The sequence below is a fragment of the Colobus angolensis genome, unplaced genomic scaffold (assembly GCF_000951035.1).
Source record: "Colobus angolensis palliatus isolate OR3802 unplaced genomic scaffold, Cang.pa_1.0 Scaffold4, whole genome shotgun sequence".
NCBI lineage: Eukaryota > Metazoa > Chordata > Mammalia > Primates > Cercopithecidae > Colobus > Colobus angolensis.
The window spans coordinates 6,386,421-6,399,746 of NW_012117376.1; the positions used below are offsets into that span (position 1 = coordinate 6,386,421).

A 13,326-nucleotide genomic window follows, 5' to 3' on the forward strand; every position below is an offset into this window, starting at 1 on the left:
GGAGGCTGAGGCAGGAGAATGGCGTAAACCTGGGAGGCGGAGCTTGCAGTGAGATGAGATCGGCCACCGCACTCCAGCCTGGGCTACAGAGCAAGGCTCCATCTCAAACAAACAAACAAACAAAACAAAAGAAGCATTGCTTGGTGAGGTGGGAGGTGGAGAAGCAGGAGCAGGGAGGGGTATGGAACCCTAGGCAGAAAGGAGTGGGTACCACGTTGAATGCCAACATTTATTGAACACCTGCTATATGCTCTATATGGTGGGGAGATACGTAAAGGAGAATCAGATGCCTTATTTTTTCTTGATTCCTGGGTAAGTTGGTCTTGGTTTGTCCTTTAAACCAGGAACCAAGCTGTGGATATGCAGAGATGGGGACCTGGAAGGGGTTTCTGGGAAGGAGGCCCTTGAAAACAGGCTCCAAGGGTTGCAAAATGGATGCTATAGTCAGGAGTCATCAGAGAAGAAAGACATCCTGAGAGAGGAGCCTGAGGATTGGTGGGGGGCAGGGAAGGCATTGAGGGCAGGGCTGAGCAGGGTGAGTCTTTAAAGCCTTCTTTGTCTCTCCCTGGGACAGTCGATCCCTGGCTGGTCCACCTGCTTCCCCTGTTCTCACCTGTGGTTCCTTCTTCACACAGCAGCTGGAGAAATCCTAAAGCATGCAGATCTGATTTGGTCACCCCTCCCACTGCATACACACAGTTGAAACCATCCTGATTTGATCTGGCCTTGACTGCCAGTCTATACACGCTTCCCCTCCTGCCACTCCTATACGCTTCTGCATACCCCAGATGTACTTGCCTTTTTGCTTTTACTGGAAAACAACAAACTTTTTTTTTTTGCCTCCCGACATTTCTTCCTGCTGTTTTTTTCTGCCTGTTCTGCTCTCTCTCCCACCTTCACACAGTTCGTTCACTCTTACCCTGCAGATACCTGCTCAGGGACGGCACTGTCAGAGGTGACCACTGTAGATGAAGCACCACCACGTCACCTTCTTCATAGCTCTGATCATGCTCATTATATGATCTGTTGTTGTTTACTTGTTTACTGTCTGTCTTACCCACTAGACAACAAGCAGCATGAGGATGACGACAGGGACTCTGTACCCCCAGTGCCACACACAGTTAGTGCTTGATAAATATGTATCAATTGCATGAATGAAAGGCACAGGGTGGGGTGGAAGGGAGAATGAGCGGTAATTAATGTTTCTCGAGCTCCCCAGAGCCTGGAGTCTCATGTTCATAATCTTATTTAATTTTCCCAGCATGGCTGTGAGGAAGGTATTATTAATATTATGCTTTCCTTATAGATGAGGGAGCTGAGACTCAGAGAGGGTGAGCAGGGCGCCCCAGGTCACACAGCCAGCAAGTGGCATAGTGGGACTGTGAATTCAGTTTTGTCTGACTCTGCAGTTCCTTCCTGGCTCCTTGTTCCTTCCTGTAGTGCTGCCGGATGCTCTGTGTGTGCAGGGAGCACTGAGCCAGCCAGAGCGGCGGATGCCCTGGCACGTGTGCATGTCTGCAGTAGTGGGTGGTGGTGAGGACGCAATCCCAGCTATCATGGGCTCTTTTAAATTCCTCCCTATTTACACATATCCTTCCATGTATTGTAACGGATACATGTAAGCACATGTACACACACACATGCTTCTACACACAACATGTGTTCACACACACAGTTTCACAAGACAGGTACACTGCTTTACCACTCGCAAACACACCACCAGGTGGAAGGGACACCCAGACTTTTACACAGATTCTTCCAGAAGGGCACTGATATCCTAGTGGAGGGAAGGGGTGGCAGCAGGACTCATGAAACCTCCATCCAGGATGGCAGGGTGGGTGTGCAGCCATGTACTGAAGAGCTATGTGCATGAGAACTGTGTGTGCAAAATGTATCTGTGTGTGGGGGGGGTACACATGTATGTTGTGGGCATGGACGTCTGTTTCTGTAGCTGTTGATGTGTGTGTGCATGTGTGAATTCTGCATGCCAGGACTTGGGCAGTCGTGAGCTTCTTGCTTAGCCTGGGTTCCAGCTCCCAGCTCTCCAGCCCTAAGGGTGGGTCAGGCTTTGACCTTGAACCTCCCCCATCCCTAATCACTGTACTTCTGAGCTGGCAGAGTTTAGGGACGACGCCCCTCCCGACTACACTTCAGGCTGTGTGTGGAGCGGCTTTCCTGGGAACAAAAGCCGGTCTACTCACTCGCCGATGACCCAGGATGTGAGTTTGCACTTGACAACCGTGCCTGGCAACAGCCAGGGCTCAACAAGGCCGGCAGCTGCACAGAGCCTGCCAGGCTGTGTGCGTCCTTCAGGGAGGTGGGGGCCTGGTGCTCTGTGCTCAGCAAGACAGGTTTGTGCCTCTGCCTGAACTTCAGGCTTCTTTGAACACCTGGGTCTTCTCTTTTGGTGGAGGCTTGGAACCCTCACTGTCTGTCTGTGCTTTCTCGGGGAGAAGGAAGGTGGGAGACACACCCTCAGACCCGAGCACAGCATCCCTTCCTGTGGGTACAGTCTTTGAAGGACATGGGATTCCCCCAAATTTCTACCAAGAGTCACCACTGAGTTGGACCGGAGAGGTTTTCCGCCTCAGTCTCTGCACTCAGTCCTTCAAGTCCTCTGGGGAGGAGCCTCAGAAGATTCCAGTGCTGGGGTCTAAGTGGAGCAGGCAGGGGTCAGCTGCCTGGATTTTGCTTGGAGAGAAGCCCTCAAACAAGGTCCAGACTGAGCTCAGGGTCCAGAGGGAATGTGGGAGGAAGGACACTCCGGTCTTGGGCATGGAGCGGAAGTGAGGTCAGGGAGCAGGTGAGGCTGATTGCTGAGAAGGTGGAAGAGGCCACTTCCCACAAGGAACAAATCAAGAACTGCAGCCAAGGGGCAAATGGAGGTGCTGCTGGCCTGAGAAGAGGGTGGGACGATGGGTGTGGTGGTGCCCAGCCATGCAAGGCCCCTTCGAAAGCTGGAGACCCTGATCCCCTCAACAACTCCTCTCACAGCAGCCCCTTTCCTCGGTACGAAGGCCGGCCAGTCTCCACTGTGCATCCCTTGAACCACTCACTGTTCCACTAGGACCCTCAGTCTCTACATGCTCCAGCCCTGGGTCAGTCCTGCACCTCAGCTCTGGGCCTGCCACCTGGACTACGAATCCTGCTGCCACTGCGAACTCACGTCTCTAACCTAAGCCCAGCACCCCTTAACTATCTTTCTATCGGCCACCTGGTCAGCTTGCTGTCTTAATCCTAAGAGTGGCCCTTCTGAGGCACGAATCCCTGGTTCTATCACAGGATGACTACCCTGGCACCTCACTGAGAACAGGCAGACCATCAGAATGGACTTCCACATCCTCCTCCTACCTGTGGTTACCTGCCTCTGCAGCCACTCCTCCTCCCCCAGCTCCTCGAGGAGGAGGTGGGGTCTCTCCTACAGTCCCCAGTTCCCAGAGCCCAGGACCCCTTTCTTCCATCTCTCTTCTTTGTGATGTGTCCCTTCTCTCCCCTCTTCCCTCCCATTTTATTTTTCTTCTCCACTGACTTCACTCCTTGAATTTAAAACAGGTTCAAAATAGAAGGTAGAAGCTTTTTGGGCCCTGAACTCCTCTCTGTCTGCCACCCTGTTCTTTGCCATTTAAAGCTAAGTTCCTCAAATAGTCCATACTCAGTCTCTGGTTCTTCCAGTTAGCTCCCGTGGGGACCTGGGGGTTGGATGCCGCTGACAGAGCCTTTGTTGTTAAGCTGTGCATGGCTTCTCGGCGTCTCACTCTAGGTCATGCCCTTGTTGCCTTCCACTGTCCCTGTCTGGTCTCTCTGTGCCTGTCTGCCTCTTTCCTGTGTCTCTGTCACTTTTCTGTCTCTCTGTTTCTTTTTCTTTCCTCTTCTGTCTCCTCCCTGGCTTGCAGTCTCATTCTCTATCTGCCGTTGTGTCTTTTTCTATATGCCCATCTCTCTTACTGCCTGTTCTTTTCTTCGAGTCCCTGATTTTCTCTGCTCTCTTTCTTTCTACCGGACTGTCTCTACGGGTCCTGTCTGTGTCCCTACTCCCTCTCCTGCTCATCTCTTTCCCCATCTATGTCTCTCTCTCTCCCCCTGAGTCTCTCATTGCCTCCTTTTCCTTCCTGCTGGCCACAAGGACAGCCTACCTTGCTGGCTGTGATGCCCCTGACAGCGGGAATCAGTGTTCTTTCCCAGTCCACTCCGTCCTGCAGCGTCATATGGCCTCCCAGCTCTCCCCATCTCCCTTGTCTGGGTGTCTAACTGCTGCTGCAAGGGAGCGAGGGCACAGGACTCTTAGAAACCCCAAAGGGTGTAGATTTTGAAACAAAATGAGCACAGCACCTTTTGTGTCCCACAGATAATACTTGGGGGATGGGCAGTGGCTGCAGGCTGGGCCCCCCATGAAATGCTACAGCTGTGCCACCTCCCATAACCATGGCCTTAGAGGATCACAGAGCCTGTGTTCATGGGCAAGGATCCTTGGGTTCTGCCTAGCTCCATTACAGGAAGGTGGTTTAGTTCAGGGCTCAACCAGGAGCAGGAAGTATGTGCTAGGTGGGCTCAGCCAGAGTCCAGGACTGTGGGGAAGAGCTCAGCTTTGTTTTCTAGGGAATGGATTGGGAGCTGCTGGAAGACTTTGAGCAAGGGAAGTGCCTTAGGTTGAGCTCCCCAGAGGCAGACCTGAGACAAGGATTAAGTGTAAGTAGTTTAAATTGGAGGTGGCCCAAGAAATACCAGTTGAGGAATGGTAAGGGAGAGTCATCAGTAAAGGGTTTGTCTCTAACCCAGCTACTGCTGTGGGCGACTGGAGTGGGTCTGGATCAGGGCATGGGTGGAATGGACTCTTCGCCTTCCCATGCCCTACAGTGATGTTTATTGGATTTTATTTGGAGCTGAAGAAGTGGGGCTAGGGCTTTGCAGTCCTCTCCCTTCTGAATATCACTAGGATGTCAGGTCAGGGATGGTGTCACTGAACAGACGCCCACTGGGTCCTGGAGATCTACCCCTCAAAAGCCCTCCTGGGGCCTGGACTGGAGCAGCATGTCTGGCTATTCTGGGGCCTGGCATGATGGCCCCACCTGTTGTCTGAAATTCCTTCCAGACAACAGTGGGGCTGGGGGAGAGTCCACCTCTGTGTGGATCTGTGGAGCGCCTCCAGTTAGTGTCATTACATTCTTCCTGCTGACAGTTCCCACCACGGTCTCAATTGGATGTGACATTCTTATTAAATAACTTCACCAGTAACTAGTAATAATAACACAGTCCTTACTTCCTGACCTAAATTGCTCAATGCTATTTTGGTGAGCAACCACCGTGCTGCAGGGCTTCTGCAGAACGGCCTGCCAGATTGCTGCCAACACACACACACACACACACACACACACACACACACACACACACACACAGCCAAGGTTGATGGGAAGTGTGCTTGCACCATCTGTGCACGACCTACCTGTGTGTGCCCTGGAGCACATGTGAGTGCCGTACCCGCCGTCCAAATGAGGGAGCCCCACATGCCTGATGGCAGGGCAAGTTTCCCTGGCAAGGGCTAACCTTCCCAGCCTGGTTGTTGCACAGAATGGAGATTTGACTTCCAAAGTACCTCTTATGCCATGTCCCTCTCTCTCTACCTGCCCCAGCTTCTGTGCATTTATACTGTCTTCCCCTGCCTCTGAAGTTTCCTTCCCTTCCTTTTCTACCTGTGAAATTTTATTCATCTTTCAAGACCCAGTGCAGATGTTACCTCTTCCTTTTCTACCTGTGAAATTTTATTCATCTTTCAAGACCCAATGCAGATGTTACCTCTGCCAGGAAGCCGTCCCTGATTCCACTATAGAGGTAGTTGTCACTCCCTGAGTTGGTATCCTTTATTTGGTCTGGTCTGACTCTATATTCTAATTATTTTAGCTGGATATATGATGGTCAAGGGCAGGGATTGGGTCATAATCACTTCTGATGTTTGACACACTCATTCCCATTGAAAGACTCCCTGAGTGTTTACTGAATCAAAGTGATGGAAGTGGATATAGATTTATGGGGAGGGGGCATTGTTGGAAACTGAGATTTTTCTGGTGGTGGCTTTCTCCACAGAGACGAAATGCTTGCAATGCCCCTAGTTGGTCTTTGTTTTTATTTTCCATCTTTACAAAAAATGTGAGATGTTCACTCTTACAGAACAAATAGATCTGTGACTTTGGTTTCACAATTTATGTGGCTGATTTTGTCTGCTTTTGACAGTTCTGTCGTGTTCCTGACAGTTACAATTTGGTTTCTCTCTGGGACCTCGGGATGATAAGTTGGGATGCCAACCTTGCATTGATCCACTGGGGGAGCACAGACCCCTTCTTGTTTCTCCCCATGCTGTGCTTATGAATGGGAAGTTCTGAGCAAGCCAGTGAGAAGACAAATGGGGAGAAAATAAGGAAACATGAAAGTGTGCAGGTGTGCGCCAGGACCCAGGTGACCAGCCGATGGCATGAGCAGTGGACACTTGGATTTCTCCAGACCCTCTCCCCATATCTGTCCAGTCTCCCAGAAGGCAAGTATAAATGGACTCCTCTGCGCTCCTATGCCATTCCCTTTCTCCTTAGTCCACCCACCAGCATATGGCATGTTCCCCAAAATTTATGTGAGCTCCCAAGCAGAGGGATCATGGTTGAATTTTCTCTGGATCCTCAGTACACAGAACAAGCCTCACTGGCAGGAAGCATCAATATATGTGTGCTGAGTGCCTGATGGATGGATGAATGAATGAATGAATGAATGGGTGAATGGTGCTACCTTCTAAAGCTTATAATTTCCTTCCTTGGCCTGAGCATGGAATATCTGTTTTGGATTTGAATCCTAGGACCACGACTTATTAGCTGAGTCATTTTGGAAGATTATTTTGCCTTTGAGAAACTGGATTCCATCTTCAAAACCAACAGCAGAATCCAAGCCTGCCTGGGTTATTGTCAATGTCAAGCACATAAGGGACTGTATAGTACAGTGGTTAAATCCATGGGCTCTGGACCTAAACTGCCTGTGTTCACAACCTTACTCTACTACTTCCTAGTTGATGACCGTGGACAACTTACTTAGTCTCTTACTGTTTAGGGAAAAGCTCTCTCAAGCCACAGTTTTTTTTCTGCTCTCACACCACCACCACCACCACCACCACAGTCATCAATACAGAGGAAGACTTCTGTGACCAATGGTGGGGTTTTTTTTTTCTCCATACATTTAGCAGTGGACACCAGCTAGGCGTCCTCCAATTCAACTCCTGCCCTATCTACCTGATGATAGAGTCACATCCCATGGGTTGGGGGCTCAGTTCCCGAGACTTCCCCACTGCTTCAGACACCAGTCACATGTCCAAACCTCCAGAACTTCAGAACTTCTGACCAATTGGCTTCAAATTGGGGTTGCCACAACCCCCCCCCTCCTTTAAGTTCGATTACTTTGTTAGAGTAGCACACAGAAGTCAGGGAAACACATACATTTACCAGTTTGTTATAAAGGATATACAAAGGATATCCTTTATAACAAACGTTAGATGAAGAGGTGTGTAGGGCCAGGTGTAGGGGGAGGGGCTTGGAGCTTCCGTGCCTTCCCTGGGCACACCACCCTCCAGTAATCTCCATGTGTTCTGCTCTCTGGAAGCTCTCTGAACCCTGTCCTCTTGGGTTTTTAGGGAAGCTTCATTACATAGGCATGATTAATGAAACCACTGGCCATTGGTGATCGACTTGACCTTCAGCCCCGTCCCTTTCAGGAGTGGAGCTGTAAGTCCCAACCCTCTAATCCTGCCTTATTCTTTCCAGTAATCAGCCCCACTTTGAACCTATCACACAAAAGAAAGACAGCACTTTGGAGATCCCAAGGATTTTAGGTGTTATGAGCCAGGAACTACAGACAAAAATAGCACCACTTAACCTCAGTCTGCTCATTATACATGGGGATGACCTTAGTACCTACCTGCCAGGACTCTTGGGAGAATTTCATGAGGCAAAGCACTTAAAGCAGGGCCTTCACCTAGCAAGTGCCCAGGATATATATGACAGGGTGTCTTACCTGAGTTGCCACTGAGATGGGATTAGGAAGGCATTTGGGGATCAGGCTATTCTCCCTCTAGTGGGCTTCTCTGTCCCCTGGTCAGATGCCCTTCATCTCTCAAAGAACTTTCAGGGTGACTGGCCCCAGCCCTGGTTTGCATGGGTATAGGAATTTCACGAGAAGGAACTTGAATCCTGAGCACAGATGGGGTATAGAAATAGGTAGACCTGTGTAATGGGTGGGAGGAAGCTCTACAAAAATTAAAACTCTGGGGGAGATAAAGTAACACCAGAAAGGACATAGGTAGACATGTATAATGGGTGGGAGGAGGCTCTATGAAAATTAAAACACTGGGGGAGGTAAAGTAGCACCAGAGAGGAAATTCACCCACTTTGGTTGAGGAAGATTAGTGGAGTGGGCTGGACAGGGAGGGCCCTGCTGCTTGAGGGTAAGAGAAGACAGAGGTTCTGGATACAGCAAGAGGCTACTCTTGGACCCAGCCCTTCCCATTTTGTCCCCTGCAGATCCTGGACCTCGGTGCCTGGAGGAGAGGGTAGCTTGGTAAAGATGAAAGATGTGCCCCAGCGGCTCAGCTGTGGGTCTCCCATCTCCTGCATGGTGTCTCAGCCTTGGGCATTTTGGGCTGGACACTGTTCTGGAGCACTGTCCTGTGCATCATGGGAAGTTTAGCAACCTCTTCAGCCTCCACCCACCAGCTGCCAGTAGCAGCCCCCTACTCTGAGTTGTGATAATTAAAAATGTCTCCAGACATTGCCAGATATCCCCTGAGAACAAAATCGCCCCCAAATTTAGAACTGTTGTTCCACTTGACTAGAAGAGGATATTTCCCTACTAGCTGGAAAGAGAGGTGAAAAATGGAAGTCAGAAGTAGAAAAAAAAAACAGAAAAGTTCCTTCCAGCTGCCTAAGAGTGTTGACTAACCCTGTTATATATCCAAGATCAAGGTGTGCCTGTGTTCACCCATGGCTCTCAGCAGACACTCAGCAGCAATAGTGAAGTCTCAGCAGTCCTGAGGTTGTGGAGAAAGGGGACAAAAGCTGGAAAGAAGGACTACAGGGCCCAAAACAATGGCTCTGCTTCCATTAGAGATAGTGCCCTTGGAAGAGCCCCTGGAGTGCTGGTTCTCAACCTGAGCCATACCATAGCCAGGGTCCCACTCCCAGAGGGCTAATTTTAATTAATTTAATTTAATTGGGACACTGTGAGTTTACAAAGCTTCCCAGGTGCCACATGGTTGAGAACTAGCCACTGTAAGCAAGAATTTATATCAGTATCACCTGGAAGCTTATTAGAAATGCAGGTTCTCAAGCCCCACCCAGACCTACTGAACACCAAGGTGATTTGTTTGCTCATTAAAGTTTGAGAAGCACTGACCTAGGATATAAAAAGTGGGAAAAATGAGGACTTTTTATTCTAACAGTTAGAGTCTGCTGATTCAGTAAGAGCTACACCAAACTGGCAAGATCTAGTGGTCATAGCCTCCATCTTTTGCTGAACCAGAAGAGACTCAGGACAGGGACTGTATAGTAGACAGATATTCCTCATCCTTCATACTTCTCAAGCTGATCTGGCTGCCCCCACAAACCCAGTGAAAAGACATCTGTCCTTCTTAGTCTGTTACATGTCTTCCTCCCTCTCCTCTTTTCTGTCTTCCCCAAGTAGATTGAAGAACATAGGAGAAAACCCCCGACTTCAGATGCCCTTTGGCTCTCCTGACTGCCACATTCACTCATTCATTCAGTGACTGTTCACTGTGCACCTCTTGTAGGCACACACTCTTCTAGATTCTGAGGATTCAGTAATACACAAGAAAGTAATAAATTCCTGTCTTCTGGGAGTTTGCATGTCTGATTATTCACATATAATAAACAAATCCATTAGTAAATATGTAACATGTTGGGTAGTAAGTGCTCTGAAAAAAAAAATAAGGCAGAGAATGAGGGGTTGGAAACATCTCGCTGGGCATATGGCAGGAGGGGGACATGTTTTATTTTCTTCTAATGGAAAGGTATGAAACTAAAGTTACCAGGCTGGGTGTGGTGCCTCATGCCTGTAGTCCCAGCACTTTGGGAGGCCGAGGCAGGCAGATCGCCTGAGATCAGGAGTTCGAGACCAGCCTGGCCAACATGGTGAAACACCGTCTCTTCTAAAAATACAAAAATTGGCCGGGCATTGTGGCAGGCACCTGTAATCCTAGCTATTCGGGAGGCTGAGGCAGAATCATTTGAACCTGGGAGGTGGAGGTTGCAGTGAGCCGAGATAGTGCCATTGCACTCCAGCCTGGGCAACAAGAGCAAAACTCCATCTCAAAAAAAGAAATTCAAGTTACCAATTAATTGTTGTCCTACTATACACCTCATATTGCGCTGTATAAAGCTTACACAATCTCCTATGCCCCTCGTTTCTTCACTGTAGTAAGGAACACATAATATAAAATTTACTGTCTTAACCACTAACTATACAGCACAGTAGTGTTAACTATATGTGACTTATTGTGCACATAGAACTCTAGAACTTTTTCATTTTGCAAAACTGCAACACTACACGCGTTGAGCAACACTCTCCTTTCCCCCAGCCCATGACAATCACCATCTTAATTTCTGTTTCTGAGAATCTCTGTTAGAGTCTGAGAGTCTATTTTAAATATCTCATATAAATGGAATTATGCAGTAATGTCTTTTTGTGACTTATTTTTAGGCATAATGACTTATTGTTGGTTTATTGCACTTCATTTATATGTCTTCAAGGTTCATTCATGTCATAGCATATGAAAAGATTTCCTTCTTTATTTAAAGGCGGAGTAATATTCAATTGTATGTATATACCACATACTCTTTATCCATTCATCCATGTAGGTACATTTAGGTTGCTTCTACCTCTTGTCCATTGTGAATAATTGCTGCAATGAACATTGGTGTACAAATATCTCTTGGAGATACTGTTTTCAATTTCTTTTGGATATAGACCCAGAAATAGGTTGTTGAATCAGATAGTAATTATATTTTTATGTTTTTGAGGATCTTCCATGCTGTTTTTTGCAGAAGCTGTACCATTTTAAATTCCCAACAATGCACAAGGGTACCAGTTTCTCCACATCCTCACCAACACTTGCCATTTTCAGTTTTGTGAATGGTGGCTATTGTAACAGGTGTGAGGTGATATCTCATGGTGGCTTAAATTTCATTTCCCTAATGGTTGTTGAAATGATGTTGTACATCATTTCGTATGTTTGTCAGTCATTTGTCTGTCTTCTTTGGGGAAATGTCTATTAAAGTCCTTTGCTCATTTTAAAATCAGATTATTCATTCAGTTACTGTTGAGTTGGAGGAGTTCTCTATATATTCTGTAAAGCCGCTCACCAGATATATGGTTTGCAAATATTTCCTCCCATTTTTTTTAGGTTGGCTTTCCATTCTGTTGACTATTTCCTTTGCTGCACAGAAGTTCTTAAGTTTGATGTAGTTTCATTTGTCTATTTTTGCTTTTGTTGCCTGTGCTTGTGTTGCCATATCCAAGAAATCTTTGTCAAATGCAATGTCATAAAGCTTTCATTTTATGTTTTCTTCTAGGAATTTTATAGTTTCAGGTCTTGCTTTTAGATCATATTCCATTTTGAGTTAATTTTTATGTATGGTATATGGTAAGGGTCCAACTTTATTCTTCTGTATGTAGATATACAGTTTTCCCAACAACATTTGTTAAAGAGACAATTCTTTCCCCGTTTTGTAGCTTTGACACCCTTGTCAAAGATCATTTGACAGTATATTTATTTCTGAGGTTTCTATTCTGTTTCACTGCTCTATTTGTCTTTCTTTAGTCCAGTGCTATACTGTTTCGATTACTGTAGCTTTGCAATGTGTTTTGAAATTAGGAAGTGTGGGGCCTCCAGCTTTGTTTTTCTTTCTCAGATTTGTTTTGGCTATTCGGGGTCCTTTGAGATTCCATATATATATTAGAATGGCTTTTTCTATTTCTGCAAAATGTGCCATTGGGATTTTGATAGGGATTGCATTGAATCTGAAGATCACTTCGGGAAAACATGAGCATTAACAACATTAAGTCTTCCAACTCATGGACAAGGGATGTCTTTCCATTTATTTGTGTTTTCTTTAATTTCTGTAAGCAGTGTTCTATAGTTTTCAGTGTACAAGTCTTTTGCTTCCTCAGTTAAGCTTATTTCTAAGTAGTTTATTCCTTTTGATGCCATTGCAAGTGAAAGACGAGATGAGGAGAAAGATAAAAAACAAAACAAATCTCCTTTTTAGATTGTTCATTGTTGATGTATAGAAATGCAACTGATTTTTGTGTGTTAATTTTATATCCAGCAACTTTGCTGAAATTCTTTATTAGTTCTAACAGTTTTGTATATATGTGTGGAATCTTTAGGGTTTTCTACATACAAGATCAGGTTGTCTGCAAACAGAAATAATGTTAGTTTGGATCCCTTTCGTTTCTTTCCCTTGTCCTATGGCAAGGACTTCCAGTGTTATACTGAATAGACTGGTGAGAGAGCATGCATACTTTGTTCCTGATCTTAGAGGGAAAGTTTTCAGTTTTTCACCATTCAGCATAATGTTAGCTATGGGCCTTTTACATATGGTCTTTACTATATTGAAGTAATTTCTTTCTATTCCTAGTTTGTCAAGTGTTTCTTCTTTTTTATTTTGAGACAGTCTCACTCTGTCAACCGGGCTGAAGTTCAATGGCATGATCTTGGCTCACTGCAACCTTTGCCTCCTGGGTTCAAGTGATTCTCTTGCCTCAGCCTCCCAAGTAGCTGGGATTACAGGTGCCCACCACCTTGCCCAGCTAATTTTTAAAAAATTTTTATTTTTAGTAGAGGTGGGGTTTCACCAAATTGATCAGGCTGGTCTTGAACTCCTGACTTCAGGTGATCCACCCGCCTTGGCTTCCTGAAGTGCTGGTATTACAGGCATGAGCCACCATGCCCGGCCGAGTGTTTTTTCTTTTAATCATGAAAGGGTGCTGAATTTTTCAAATGCTTTTTCTTCATTAAGATGATCATATGAGGCCTGGCACAGTGGCTCAAGCCTGTAATCCCAGCACTTTGGGAGGCCGAGACGGGTGGATCACGAGGTCAGGAGATCGAGTGTTTTTTCTTTTAATCATGAAAGGGTGCTGAATTTTTCAAATGCTTTTTCTTCATTAAGATGATCATATGAGGCCTGGCGCAGTGGCTCAAGCCTGTAATCCCAGCACTTTGGGAGGCCGAGACGGGTGGATCACGAGGTCAGGAGATCGAGACCATCCTGGCTAACACGG

At 46.7% G+C, this 13,326-nt stretch overlaps 1 protein-coding gene across 1 annotated transcript in view; it reads left to right on the plus strand.

Annotated features, from left to right (window-relative positions):
• Window positions 1–2,915: 2,915 nt before the first annotated feature.
• CSMD2 (CUB and Sushi multiple domains 2) overlaps window positions 2,916–13,326 on the plus strand; it is a 621,011-nt gene continuing 610,600 nt past the window's right edge. The window contains exon 1 of the mRNA XM_011955655.1: window positions 2,916–3,009. Coding sequence (XP_011811045.1) covers window positions 2,916–3,009 — 94 coding nt within the window. The remainder of the gene's footprint in view (window positions 3,010–13,326) is intronic.